At 45.3% G+C, this 15,313-nt stretch overlaps 1 protein-coding gene and 1 non-coding gene across 2 annotated transcripts in view; both read right to left on the bottom strand.

Annotated features, from left to right (window-relative positions):
- Positions 1 to 563: 563 nt before the first annotated feature.
- Positions 564 to 670, bottom strand: LOC121099999. Its single transcript, XR_005831729.1, has one exon. It is a non-coding gene; the product is annotated as a U6 spliceosomal RNA (small nuclear RNA).
- Positions 671 to 1,332: 662 nt separating this feature from the next.
- Positions 1,333 to 15,313, bottom strand: part of LOC103658632 — an 81,333-nt gene continuing 67,352 nt past the window's right edge. Inside the window, exon 3 of the mRNA XM_008686138.2 lies at positions 1,333 to 1,934. Within this exon, the coding sequence (XP_008684360.2) occupies positions 1,728 to 1,934 (207 nt within the window). The 3' untranslated portion in view covers positions 1,333 to 1,727. The remainder of the gene's footprint in view (positions 1,935 to 15,313) is intronic.

Here is a 15,313-nt window from a genome sequence, read left to right as displayed (position 1 = left end):
GGTGGGAACAGATTCCCTGCTCAGCAGGGAACCCAACACAGGGCTTGATCCCCAGACCCTGGGAACATGACCTGAGCCAAAGGCAAACGCTTAACCGACTGAGCCACCCAGGTGCCGCCATGACAGGTGTTGTATGTTGTCATGACAGAAATGACAATGACTGATCTGGAGCTATATTTTATACTTCACGGAGGTCTTTACAAAGGACATTTTATTTAATCCTCATGATGACTCTAGGAGGTTAGTATTGTTTTTCCTATTTTTGTGGGTGAGGGAATTAAAACGAAGATCAAGGGACTGATCGAAGGCCACACAGATTTTGCATGGCAAACTGGAGCAAGAAAAGAGATCTCTGGTTCAAACGTGTGTGCTCACACCCATTACGCTCCACGGAACTCTTGTCCTAAGTGTAGTCACTGTGGGCTCAGAGGCTTTCTAAGTAGGAAACCAAAGTGTCAGAACTGTTTTTTAGAAAGAACACCCTAAAAATATAAGCAGAAAACAAATATAAAAAATCTTCAAATTCACTGATAACCAAAGAAACAAGATGCTATTAATTTTTTCTTAATATGGAATGCTTCACGAATTTGCATGTCACCCTTGCCCTGGGGCCATGCTAATCTTCTCTGTATCTTTCCAATTTTAGTGTATGTGCTGCCGAAATGAGCACAAGATTCCATTAATCTTTAAATAAAAATATCCCATGCTGCTAAAGCTATGATATAACAGGCAGCTTCATAAATGGCTTATGCATAAGTGAATTGGTATCACCCTTTTGCAAAACAATTTTGTGTTATGTTCTGAAAACCTTTAAGAGACCCAGATGTTTGTGAAACAAAGGAATAAACAAACAAACAAACAAAAAGCAGAAACAGACACATAAATACAAGAACAAACTGAGGGTTCCCAGAGGGGAGGGATGAGCAAAATGCGGGAAGGGGAGTGGGAGATGCAGGCCTCCAGGTATGGAACGAGTAAGTCACAGGGATAAAAGGTTCAGCATAGGTAATATGGTCAATGTATTGTAATAGGGCTGTCTGCGGACAGACGGGAGCTGCGCTGGTGGGGGTGCGCACAGCATAACCTATAGACTTGTAAAATCACTGTGTTGTACACCTGACAGTGATGTAACTGTGTGCCCTATACTTCCATAAAATCAATACCTAAATGAGTAAATAAATAAGTAAATAAATAACCCAGATGTTTAAATTTAGAATTCTACTGTTGAGACTTGGATCCTTAGACAAAAATCCAAACCTTGAGAAAGCTTTATGTAGGAAGATGTTTATGATAAGAACAGTAACAGTAGTAAGAGTCAAAGCAATAGTTAAGTAAAAACATCCTTATCACAGATGCTTTGAAATCATCTTAAGTAAAAGAGAAATAATCATGAATCAAGACACTGGTTAACGTGGTACCATCTGAACCATATACAAATACGAACAGGAAAACAAGTTAGAAGGAAGTACACAGAAACATGAACCGTGGTAGTCTTTTTTGAGTAACTGGACTTTTTTCTTCTCCATCTTCAGTATGTTTCCAAGATTCCATGTCCTATGTAGATATTACTTTAATAATTAGGAAGAATAACTTTATTTCAAAATTGAGAAAAACTCCACCACAGATATGTACTTCTTTCAGTGAGGAGAATGATTGCCAAAAAATTCTAACCAAATCTTAGGCGGACTCCCAGTATGTCAGACAGATAAAAGGAAAGCAGTTCTGGATCAAGTCAGCACGGGGGTGGGGGGGGGGCAGCAGCCTTGTCCCTCAGCCCAGCCAGAGGCATCCCAAGGCATAAAATAAAAACCAGTCGTGAAGGCAGGTCCCCGGGTTTGTAGCCAGCTCTTGCTCTCTTCAGGCAGGCCCAGGGAGCTGTTCTTGTCTCTGGGTCTGGCTGCCTGCGCCAGAGCCTTGGGCATGAGCACGACACCCTGGGTGGAGAGATAAGGATGTGATTTAGAAGCTCTGGAGCCCAGGACAGGCACCAGAACTGTATCGACTTCCCCAGCATGCAGCCACCTCGTGGGGTTCTGGAGAACCATCCTGCTTGACCTCTCGGAGTCAGATACTGAATGCAGCTCTCAGGCTCTTCAACTCCCTGGCGGCAGCCTGCCGAGAACAGGCATCAAACAGCACAACCCCGGACCCAAACCTGGACGGTGAGTCTGCTCCTGGCCACGCATCTGGCTTTCTGTAACATCCCAAGATTCGCATCAACGGGGCTTTTGAAAAACCTTAATTTTATCCAAAGAGCTGTTTGTGTTCTTTTTTTCCTCCATCCCCTGCCCAGTCGAGTCCTACCCCATCCCTCTCTCTAAATGTGAGAGAAAGATTTCTACTAGGGGGGTGCCGCTCAAGCAAGGGCTAAAAGAAGATTGCCTGGTGCTTTTGTAAGCCACCCGCTTCCCTCACATAACAGCAACTGCTCTTAGAAAGAGAATTAGTCCAAATAACAGTTTTCCTGAGGCATTAGTGTTGCCACAGCAAGCCACGCATGAGGCATGCTCAGCCTGGTGAATTTTCTATCAGTTCTGGGAGTTACACATTTTAACCCAAATAAATATATTTGGCTCAGTATCAAATGAAAAAAAATAATTCTTAAGCTTTTCCTTTCTTTCTTCTTTCTGCAAGAGCAAATGAACTTCACAGACAGGAAAAGGGCATCTGCTAATGCCAAACTCCCAAAGTCCTACACCTTAGGTGAATTTCATTTCAGGGACCTCAAATAATTAAACCTAAATGAAGGTATTAACTGTGAGGGAAATAGAAAGTTCAAGTCTTTGGCTCATCTGGCTGTCGCAGAGGCCTCCACAGGACACAAAGGTGCAGACCCAAGCCCCCCAGATCCATCCATCTTGTTCTCACGCAAAGGGCAGCCCTAAAGCCAGTCTGTCTTTTCCTGCCGAGGTTTCTAGTGGTTCCATCGCGCCAACGGGCACAGGGCAAACCGATCCTCAGGACAAAAGAAACAAGTCAAGAATCACATCTTTCTCGAGAAGCCCAGTTTAATGAAACTAAATGGGAACTGACCCCAGATTTTCTTCCTCTCACACCTTCTCTTACTTCCTTACTGCTCCAACCACCGGATGAATGACTCCTAACACCCGGTCCCGCCCCCATCACGGCACTCCTTGCTGGAAAAAGCCTTCGGGGACTTACACCATCCGTCTAGACTTCTGAGCTTGGTATGTGAGTCCTAGTTTGATAATAACCTTTAAAATTATAATACAAGTAGCTGGCACTTACTGAAACGTCTCTCATGTGCCAGGCGTTTGTGGAATATTATTTTATGTAACACTATCCTCACGACAACCCCGGGATGAAGGGTTTATGATCTCCATTTTATGAAAAGAAAAACAAGCCCAATGTGGTAAACGGTCTGACCTCTGATGAATGGTGGGGATAGGGTTCAAGCCCGCGACTCGGACTCCAGGAATCCTCCCTTTTAACCGCCTGGCTATTCGGTTGGAGCGCATGGAGGGGCAGTTCAGAGGAGGGAAGAGGCAGGGGGAGGAGGAGCGAGAATCAGGGTATGTCTTTCTTCCCATCAGCCCTGAGCAAGAACAATGCAAGTGAAATGTAGTATTTCATTTTATCATGCAATGAGCATAATTAGGAAACAATGAGGAATGACAACTAATAATGAACCTTGTTGCTTCCTAATTAAAATTTAACGATTGTATTTCTGCCGTTATTGCCCAGAGCAGCAGTGTAAGCTGTGCGGTAACAAGGCCAACCCTAAAAGGAGGCAGCCCGACTTCACAGATGGCTCAGCACAGCCCTGCCCAGGCATGCCAAGAAGGTACCGCTCCACAAGTGGCTGCTGGCTGCCCTCGTGGCCCAGCCACACTGGGCAAAATAGACTGGATGGGCAGAAGAAACTGTGCTTTATTAATCACTGTAATAAACAACTGGCAAGTATTATAATTCCATGAATACAGTGGGGAAAGGACAGGCTCTGGTGACAGACCACGCTAGGTTTAAACACGGACTCAGGCAGCTGCTTGCTGTGTGATCTCAGGCAAGCTGATGGGCCTCTCTGAGTCGGTTTCTTCATCTGTGAGTGAGCAGGAAATGCCTCAGGTGGCACCGTTGTGAGCCGTAAATGATGTAAGAGAAACAGGGTGCCAGACTCTCCACGTGGTGGCAATCATCGTCTGAGGCTCCCCAAACCTTTGAACACTGCCTGCATTCTAATCGTTCTCTGTCACGTAAAACCTACCGTCCATCAGAGATTACCCGAAACTGCATTTCCCAGCTTCCATTGCCCTGAGGAGCAAACTCGTGGTTGAACCGTACTACTCAGATGGATTGGGAGAGTTACAGGGTGGAAGAGGCGAGGCCTGGGTCGGGTTTTGCTGGTGCAAACTGTGGCGGCCTGGCTGTGGAGGAGACAGCAAATGTGGCGACTTCCCGCTGATGGCGGCGGTGGCAGCTCCTTTGGTAGGTGGTTCTGCCGGAAGTGCTGGGAGTTCCTCCAGAAAGGCCTGCCTAGAATCTGCTTCTTCAGTCTGCAATGATTCTGTGCATTTTCTTTACCCACAACTGTACCCCTTCCTGCTTAAACTGGCCAGTGGCCAGTGTTACCTGCAACATAGAGCCCTGACCCTGAGAGGGCGACAGGGCGACACCATGGAGGCCTGTTGGCGAAAGTGGAGGAAGTGAGGACAAGAAGATGTGGTGTGATAATCCAAGTTGGAGGGACAAGGACCCAGACCCGAGAAATCCGACAGGTATTTCCGAGGAATCTACTGCCTACACGTCTCTTAAATCTTTCGTCTTCTCTCCAAACCACAGCCAGCAGCTCAGGCTATGGTTCACGGTCCCCACCAAGACGACCACCATCGCTCCCAATGTCCAGGCTCACACCCTCCCCTGCGGTTAGGGCGATCTTTCAAAGTGGTCATCACTTCACCTCCTCTGCTAAAAAGGTCTTGCGTAGCTTCCTTTGTCTTGAGCACAAAGTCAGAATTTCTTATCATGGCCAGCAAGAACCTTCATGGTCTGCAGCCTCCTCCACTCCACCCCTGGCTCCTCTGACAGGGCACACTGACGCAAACTTACTTTCTCTCCCTTCTCACCTGTTCCCACCCCCGCCCTTTGAAAATGCTCAGCCAGGACCTCCACCTTCCCAATCCCCACCCTCCTGTACCTGGTTAACTCCTCTTTGCTTCCTTGGGAGGCCATCTCTGTCCGCAGGCAAAGCTGGATCGGCTAGAGCGCTTGGCCCCTCCTCTTTCATTGTCCCCAGAGCACGTATCTAACATCTGTGCCCCCTTTCCATCCTGTACATTGTTCCCAGCACCCCCGAGGCTGGATGGAGATGAGGGGCTGCATTAGCACAAGACAAGAGAGTCACACTTTAGAGCTCAAATGGTTCGCACACACGTGGATGGGCCTTCTCCAGGCTCACGCTCTATCCACCTACCAAACGGAAGTAAGGGACAGGGCAGCCCAGGCAGCCCTTTATGGCAGAGCCACAAAGTGGAGGGAGCTTGGGTCCCTGAATGCCTCTGTTGAAGGCTGCCTGCCACACAACCACACTGAACTGATAGTATGTAAGACAAGAATAAACTTTTAGTACATCAAAACAGTGAGAGTTGGGGTGGCAGCTTTATCTGAACTGACACAGCCCTGTTAGAGTATGGAGGAGGGAGAACACACTTCCGGACACAAGAAGCAGTTCATTATAGGGGCCCAGTCAGCACTGGTGGCATGAATGACAGAGAAAGAAGCCGACAGGCCCACAAGACTGTAGACAGGGGGACGCAGGCGCAGCAGGGGTCAAACCAATTCAAATGCTGGCTGAGTTGGAGAACTGCGGGAGAAGGGGGACACCTTTTAGTGGCACCCATCAATTATTCTGAGAGGACAAGCTCTGTTGGTACATGGAAATATAGGACCAGAGGGGAGATAATTTATATCATTTTCCATACAGCCATCACCATCTCAAAATCCCATTTCTTTCTCCCAACATGAGTCTTACATCCCGGCGGAGTCCCTGGCACGGTCTTCCAGAGACAGGAAAACAGTGCACATATTTTTCTCTCCATCATAAATACCTGAGTGACTTGATGGCTCAACTGAAAGCACTGAGGTGTAGGGACAATTTCCTCTTTCAGTGCCTGTGTATACATATGCTTATGTGTATATTTATAGTACGCATATGTATGTGTAGAATGAAGCTGGACTCAGTAAAACTAACCTCATCTCAAATATACAATGTGGGCACATTTCCTGCAAGGGGGGAAAAATAATCCTTCTCAGGTTCATAAAATCTTACAGCTGGAAGGGACCTAAGAAACTATCCAATTTAAACCCCTTGTTTTACAGTTGGAGAAACTGAGGCCAGAACCTCCAAGAAACTTGCTCCAGAGCCAACAGCTTCATGTTACAGAGCCAGACTGGTGTCCAGGTCCTCACTCTGGGTGTCCTTTAGCCCTTTTTTGGTGTTTGGGATTTTATTCATAGGCTGAAGGAGATGAAAAATATGAGGCCACCAGCTGAGGCATTCAACTTCAAGTGACGCCTTGCAAATGACCTTAGGACCTGGCCATACAAGGGTGACATCCGTCATGGTCAGCAGGACCTCTAGCAGCCACGCCAGCCCCTCATTCTGACACCTGCAGCTCCTTGGCTCTAGGTCCTTTCCCTGAATCCATCTAAATGTAGCTTACCCCCACTGGAAATCAGTATGTAAAATAATCATAGTTACCATCTCATGAGCATTGATTGGAGCGTGTTCCAGAAGCTGTGGTAAGCACTCTAGCTAAGTTACTCCACGTACTCCTAACCACAGCCCTGTGAAGTGAGTATGTGTTGCTCTGTTTTACAGGGGAGAACAGCAAAGTCTCAGAGAGGCCAAGTAACTTCCGTAAGATCGCACAACCAAGTGACAGAGCTGGGATCTGAACTCAGCTCTGTCAGGTTCCGGGGACCCTGTATCCACTTTGCCCCAGCAGCACTGTCTCTCCAACAGAAGAACTGAGAATAAAGTTAGGTTTAAAGGATAGGCACAGGAGTCATCCAGGATGTGTAGGACCAGAAGATGTGTTCTTTGGTGAGATGGCCCATTGGGTACTGATGACAGAGCAGACAACTCCCCCCTCCAGGTGATGGGTGGGCTCTAAAAACTGGTCCTCCTTCCTGCCTGCTCTTCCCTCCCCCAGTCTGGTGGCACTCTATACCATTTACCAATCCACCTAGCCCAGGCCAGACCTGAAGCCCAGAAGGTTCCCCTGTGAAACGTGGAGACTAAAATTTTCACATGTTGTTTATACTTGGCCATTCCCAGCCCTGGAGACTAATCGTACATCTGTTTACCCACCAGAACTTCATTCACAAACTCCGTGCTATCTGAATGTGAAACAGGCTGGACACATTTTAATTTATATGTTATGTATTACATAAATATATATTATAGATATAATTTATATATAGTGGAATACATATATAATGGAATATAAATATATATATAGGTATGTAAGTGTGTATATATATGTATTCATTGGTGTCCAGAAAAAAAATTTTCAAAAGTATTTCTAGACTGGAGAAATGTTTGTTCTCTTTTTACTATGATTTTTGGTTTCCTGCACCAGAGTGTACTTGGGTCAAATGGGACCTTTGTCCTCCCTAGCACCATAGTTTGTTGTCCTGAAGCTTTGTCTCTTTGGGCAATCTCCCTTCTCCTGCGGGCCGCCCACATACCCAATTCCTTTGGGGAAGGTCAACCTCCTCATTCAAACTTCTGTACTCCTAAGTGTTCCAACTTTTCTGGTTTCCCAGATTTTTGCTAAGTGATAGCTGCATCTACCAGGACTGGGATTTTGGCAGGCTTCCAGAGAGCTTGCAGAGATCACTAGGTTGCAAAAATATCATTTGGCCTGTAAACGGCTCACACAACTAGTTACATTTCCCAGAGTCCTCTCCACCACCCCTCCTCCAACCCCTACTCACCTCTACTTCCCTCCTAGACCCAGGGACAGGCAGCATCAGCCTAAAGAATGAGTCTTTCTCTGCATGAGTATGCAGTTCTCTCTCTCTCTCTCTCTCTCTCTCTCTCTCTCTCACACATACACACACACACACACTGATTTCCATGGCAATTCAGACAGATGGAGAAGGACATAGAGCACTCATTTGCTGGAAGGTGGATGTCTGACTTATAGCGTTCTTGCATTCTTTCCCTCCTTCGACCCAGGAAAAAGAGACTAGGGGGGCATGCGCTGACCACAGTCAAGTTCTCGTGGCTATCACAGCTCTGTATTTCACTGGTGAGAACATGTGTTGGGATCCTCAGAAAACTGCCTGGAAGAATGAATGAAGGACCAAGAAGAAAGCAGCTGGCACACACAGGTGCTCTGTAATGATCAGCTGCCACAGCCAGGCCGTGCCTGCATCAAGCGGGTTCTGGGCCCTGCGTGCCTTGTGCAGAGGGGCACGCAATGCAGGGCAACCACCCAGGCCCTCTCCAGGCTCCGTGTCCCATGCCTTCTCCACCATAAAGTCCTTCAGAAAGATAACCTCCCAAAGCAGTTCAAACAATTAAGCAGTTCTCCTGCTGCGGGATACCTGGCCCCCTACCTCTGGTTTTTAATGCGGACCGCGGTCCCCTAGCTACTCTGAGCATGAATGACTCATGAGGGCAGAGCGGATGGTCACATAAACCTTACTGACCACTGCACACCTTACAGAGGTAGTCGCAGGAGAGCTCAGGGGAAGGTAGGTATTGCTATGTTAAAAAAAAGATTAAAAAACAGACACCCCCTTCGCATTGTAAATGTCATATCATGTTGGCGCCTAATCAACACTGCGAAGCATTAGCATTGTTTTAACCATTCTCCTATTGGGGAACAAATGTTGCATGTATAATTACACTGCTGCATTGTACTGTACAAATAACCATGTAATGACATCGTTGGAATTTCTTGGTTCTTCATGGTAATGCCAAGTATAATTACCATGTAATCTGCCGAGAGCAAACAAGGTTGTAATTATTCCATAATCCAATCTAATTATGGGGCAACTGGATTGTTATTTGTGTTCAGGAGGAAAATATACATGCAAAGAGAAGAAAAAGAAATAAATTCTCCCTCACTGTTGGTGTGATAGATCAGGGGGTTTGGAGACAGCCCTCAGTAATGCTACCGTCTGCTCAGGTGATTAAATATATGCTCGTTGGTCAGTCAATATTTGGGGATCATCCTCTATCGTGCTGATTATGGACTGGCCAGGTGAGGCGATGACTGTAGGAGTAAGTCAGAAGAGGGAGTCGAGGAAGTGGATGTTGACAGAGTCTCTGGAGGCAAGCACCTGTCAATGGGACTTCAGGGATGAAGAGAGGCCAGCTCTCATAAAACATCTCACCCACCAGCCCCTCCTGTACTTCTGACACATACCTGGGACAGCCACGTAGAGACTTCTGTGAGTATTCATATTGGATTCAGACCGATTAATCGGCCATGTCTTGTTGCTCCTACCATGGGCCTTTTGCAGTGCATGCAAGACCCGGCCTGGGCCTTGCAGGGGAGCCAGGCAAAGAAGACAGAGAAGAATGGGATGAACAAACACAGAAGGCACTGGCAAGATGGTAGGGGGGCTACATTCGTTTCCTAGGGCTGCCCATAATGAAGCGCCACGAACTGGGTGGCTTAGAACAACAGGAACTTATTGTCATACCGTTCTGGAAGCTACAAGTCTAAAATCAAGGTGTCAGCAGAGCCACACTCCTCCAGAAGGCTCCAGCAAAGAGTCCTTCCTGGCCTCTTCCTATCTTCTGGTGGTTTGCTGGCAATCTTCGGCCTGCCTTGTCTAGCGACAACCAAACTCCAATCTCTGCCTGTCTTCCTGTGTCTCTGTCCCTTCATCTGGCATTCTCTTTATGAAGATATCAGTCATTGTATTGGGGCTCACCGTGCCCCAGTGTGACCTCGTCTTACCTAAATTACATTTACAATGACCACATTTCCAAACAAGGCCACACCCTGAGGTATTGGGAGTTGGGACTTCGACATACCTTCTATTGAGGGGACACAGTTCAACCCATAACAGGAGCCTTTTATTCCTACATGTATTTGGCACACATTTGTCTCATATCTACGGTGTGCCCGGGTGTGATAACTGCCCAGCTCCTCTTTCCTTGTTCTTTCTGTTTTTAATTATGCTATGTTAGTCACCATACAGCACATCATTAGCTTTTGATGTCGTGTTCCATGATTCCTTGTTCCTCTTTTCTTAATCGAACACTTACTGTGTGGGTGGCATGCATTATCTCATTGAAGTCTTTTACAATCTTACGAAGTTGCTACTATTAGAACCCTCATTCTACACATAAGACAATGAGGTTTAAGATCAATTGATTGAAGGTTGAGCTGGGATTTGAGCCCAGGGCCTATGCTCTGAGTCCCATGCCTAGCCTTGCCAAGTCCAACATGGTACTGGACATATAGAGACAAGAGCCAGGGGACCCGAAGGGAGCCCTCTGACCAAGGTCAGGCCAGCATCTCAGAACGGCCCGTAGCAGTGGCTTAGGAGGAAGCATTGCACTGTGGACAGGTGGTTTCTGAAGTTGAGTATCCAGGAGAAAAGTCTGAAATTGGAGGACAGGAAGTGTGGGTAAGTGACAGGATGGAGGGACAGAGGGCCCAGGCACAGCTTCATCACAAGGGAGCTCAGCCTCACCATCCGGGACCATTTGTGGAGTCACTCCTACGGATGGTGGCTTTCACCATCTTGCTGGGGCTTCTTTCTAAAGGGGGCTCATCACTTCCTCGTCCCTCCACAGATGTGGTGCCCCAATGTGGCCCCCTCCTTATGGCAGCCATGGAGGGGAAGGTCCACCCATCCCACTGCCTTCCCCTCCTCACTTCAAGGCCTGCCTGTGAGCCATATGGACCTCCAGCCCGGGGAACTTGCTTCCATTCACAAGGTAGTGAAAGCTTTTGGAGGAAGTTACAGTCTTAAAACAGATTGTAAATTCTTTATTTAGGGACTAATCTTGTCAGGCTGGTCGACCCTGGTGTTGACTGCTTTTCTAACCTGACATCAGTTAATCCCCACTGCTCAGAAGTTAATCCCTTCGAGAACAAGATGAAAAGTGGTTTTGTGAGGCAATATTTAAAGGCCTACAAACAATAACACGCCTTTGCCTCTGCTCCTGCAATTTCTATTTCTGGAAAGGGTTCAAAAACCTGTTTGTGTGAATGAATGTGAAGAACTTTTTATGGCTGATCTTGCGAGATGATACTTTTGATGAATAATGTAGAAGTGTTTATACTTAAAGGCAGAAGGCACATGGCGCAATTGTGTGTGTTTATCAAATATGGCACAGGCGAAGGGCAGACTACAGCTTCTGTAGAAATTTCAAAGGCTGTGGAAATGCCAGAAGAGCTTCTGTAACTGTGAAATGTCAGAGCGAGGGGTGGGAAGAGGCCTTCACCGGAGTCTTCCGGAGAAACTGATATATAGAATCAGCTACTACATTCTGGACCCTTGGCTCACTGCAGCTGCACTGTGAGGTGTGATAAGCAATCTATCCCCCAGTCTCCCCGTACTCACAACAATCCATCATGGTATCAACGGCTCTGTTTTACGGAAAAGGAAACTGAGGCTCCGGGAGGTGAAGTAACTCACATAAAGTCACATCGTTACTAAGCAGCAGAGGTGGAGACATAGACTCACGTGCCCAAGCACACAGGCTTCCACCGCCCGTGGAAGCCACATGCTTCCAGGGCACAAACACACTCTCTACGTCTCAGGGCTAGCATGGCTGTCTGGCTTTTGGTTGATGGAAGTCCTGTGTTTATTTCATCTGTCAGAATCCCACCCAAAACACTCTCCTTCTAGGAAGGCTTCCTGGACTAGATGAAACAAAAGAAGAGACTAATAGAATTAAAATATCAGAGCTTGGGGCGCCTGGGTGGCACAGCGGTTAAGCGTCTGCCTTCGGCTCAGGGCGTGATCCTGGCGTTATGGGATCATAAATAAAATTAAAATAAAATAAAATAAAATAAAATAAAATAAAATAAAATAAAATAAAATATCAGAGCTTATACAGATCTTATAACCAGATCTGGTTCACCGGTTTTCAACTAGGTTTTGAGGAATCCTACAGGTCCTACTACTAAGTGTCCTTAGGAGCCACTGGGGGAGGTGGTTGTGAATGAGTGAAAAGGGAAGTTCCCAGGGGTTGAGGTTCACACCCCCACACAATGCTAAGCACTTTACAGGTACTTGTTACATATTTACACCTGACAGGTTAGCCTTCTTCCATAAAATCTCACTTGACAAAGAGCTCTATAGCCAAGATAAAAATACTAATAATGAATACATGTCAAAGTTTTTCCAATGGTCTCCTTTTATAGATAGGAAAGCAGAAACACAGAGAGAGCACGTTCCTTGCTCAAGGTCACAGGGCTAGGGAGCAGCAGAACCAAAGCTGGAGCCCAGGTCTCTGAGTTTCTACCCAATGTTCTTGCTAATAATGCGTTTGTTTTCTGACTCTCAGGTGAAACCAGACCCTTCCTGACCTAAGCAGACGTATGCACATGTATATAGGGATATGACATGAAAAAGATACATAGATACATCGGTATTTGTATATACTTAACCAGCTCCTATGAACTGAGCTGTAAATTCATTAAGAGCTGGGACCCCATCATTTCTAGAGCTTAGGACTCTCACTGCTCAGGAGCTCCCCAGCTGTCCTAGAACAGGAGCCGTCTCCTGTGAATCTTTATATTTCCTATGCCTAGCAAGATGCCAGGCACAGGGTGGATCCTCAATAAATGTTTAGAGACTGAATAAATAATCCTGACAACCAGTTTTCAAGTCTTTGCTGAAATAATTCCAGTGACGATGAACTTATTACCTGTGAGATAACCCATGCTCTTCTTGGGTAGCTCCAGGGCTTATGGTGAGCCAAAATGTAGCCCCCCATATATTCAACACCAGTTGGGCCTGGTCTGACCCTTTGGATCCAAGCTAAATTCCTTTCTACTGAAAAGTCTGGGATATATATATAATAAAATATATTTTTTAATTTAAATTTAATTTAGTTAACATATAGTATATTATTAGTTTCAGGAGTAAAATTTAGTGATTCATCAGTTGCATACAACACCCAGTGCTCGTTCCATCAAGTGCCCTCCTTAATGCCCATCACCCAATTACCCCATGTCCCACCCCTTCCCCTCTAGCAACCCTCGGTTTGTTTCCTAGAGTTAAGAGTCTCTTATGGTTTGTCTCCCTCTCTGTTTTTATCATATGTTATATTTCCTTCCCTTCCCCTATGTTCATCTGTTTTGTTTCTTAAATTCCACATATGCGTGAAATCATATGATAATTGTCTTTCTCTGACTGATTTATTTTGCTTAGCATAATACCCTCTAGTTCCAATGGTAAGATTTCATTCTTTTTGATGGCTGAGTAGTATTCCATTGTGTGTGTGTGTGTGTGTGTGTGTGTGTGTGTGTGTACCACTTCTTCTTTATCCATTCATCTGTCAATGGACATGGGCTCTTTCCATATTTTGGCTATTGTTGACATCACTGTCATAAACATTGGGGTGCAGATGCCCCTTTGTATCCTTTGGACAAATACCTAGTAGTGCAATTGCTGGATCATAGGGTAGTTCTATTTTTAACTTTTTGAGGAAACTCCGTATTCTTTTCCAGAGTGGCTGCACCAGTTTGCATTCCCACCAACTATAAGAGGTTCCCCTTTCTCCACATCCTCACCATATACGAAAGACCCACAGCAAATATCATCCTCAACTGGGAAAAACTGAGAGCTTTTCCCCTAAGGTCAGGGACGTGACAGGGATGTCCACTCTCACCACCATTGCTCAACATAGTACTGGCATATAATTTAAAAGAGATGAGGAAACTTCCACACAGAATCTTCACACACGCGTGCACACACACACACAGACACACAGAAATGTGTCCTATATATCCTTTATTCTTCTTCTCTGCCATCTTAGTACAACTATTAATGTGATGGTTAAGTATTCTGGCTCTCGATTCAGACTGTCTGGATTCAATTCCCACAGGTATCATACACATGTGCACGTGTGTGTACACACAAACACTACACGGGTCTCCTATTTCCTTCTCCTGGTGAGTTCTGTGATTCACCCATTCCAAGATCCTGTTTTGCACAAGATCTGATTTTGTCCATTCGGTTTTTGAATGTTTCTCATTCAGAAACATCCTAGCAGGTCCTAAAGGAGACAATATTTTCCCCTCTTCATAGCACCTTTAGAAATAAGAGATTGAAACATAGAGTTTAGGGGCACCTTGGGTGGCTCAGTTGGTTAAGCACGTGACTCTCGGTTTTGGCTCAGGTCATGATCTCAGGGTCGTGAGATGAAGCCCACATTGGGCTCTGTGCTGGACATGGAGTCTGTTTGAGATCCCCTCTCCCTCTGCCCTTGCCCCCACTCACATTCACGCAAGCTCTCTCTCTCTCTCAAATAAATAAATAAAATCTTTAAAAAAGAACATAGAATTTAAGCACTATTAAAAATATATGAGAATATTATCAACTAATATATGTCAATATATTTGAAAAATTAGAAGAACTGGACATATTTCTAGAAAAATAAAGTTTTCCAAATTCTGATTCACAAAGAATGTTTGAATAGTCTGATAATACATACAGATATAGAAGCAGTGGTTAAGCAGTTTCCCACACAGAAAACATTAGAGTTTTACCACTGTTTACCACATAAATCCCGAGAAATACATCATTCCGATCTTTCACAAGTTCTCTCAAATAATTTCCCTATCCATTCTATGTGGCCACTATAGTCTTGATATAAAAGGAAGAGAAGGATAGCAGGAGAAAGAAAAATTACAAGATCATTTTAGCCAAAATATAGATGTAAATACGTTTTTAAACTATAAACAAAGCAAAAATCAAACACCGTATAAGAAGGATAATACGTTATGATCAAATTGCATTATTGCTTAAATGCAAGGTTGGTTTAATATTTAAAAATCTATAATATCACTAATGTTATTGAAAGATTGAAGGGAAAAAATCATCCCCTGACCTAGAAAAGCATTGAAAATATTAATTCCCATTATTGATAAAACTCTTAGTAAATTAAGAATAGAATTAAACACCAATAAACCTAAAGGATATCTACAGAAGGACAGACCTAGAGCAAACACCATCCTCCTTGGGGAGACACTAGAAATATCCCCTTTAAAATCAGGAACAGGGGCGCCTGGGTGGCTCAGTTGTTAAGCGTCTGCCTTCGGCTCAGGGCGTGATCCCAGAGTCCTGGGATCGAGTCCCACATCAG

Source organism: Ursus maritimus, unplaced genomic scaffold (assembly GCF_017311325.1).
Source record: "Ursus maritimus isolate PB19 unplaced genomic scaffold, ASM1731132v1 scaffold_1, whole genome shotgun sequence".
NCBI classification, from domain to species: Eukaryota; Metazoa; Chordata; class Mammalia; order Carnivora; family Ursidae; genus Ursus; species Ursus maritimus.
Note: the sequence above shows the minus strand (reverse complement) of the source record. Positions and strands in the feature narration are given on the sequence as shown.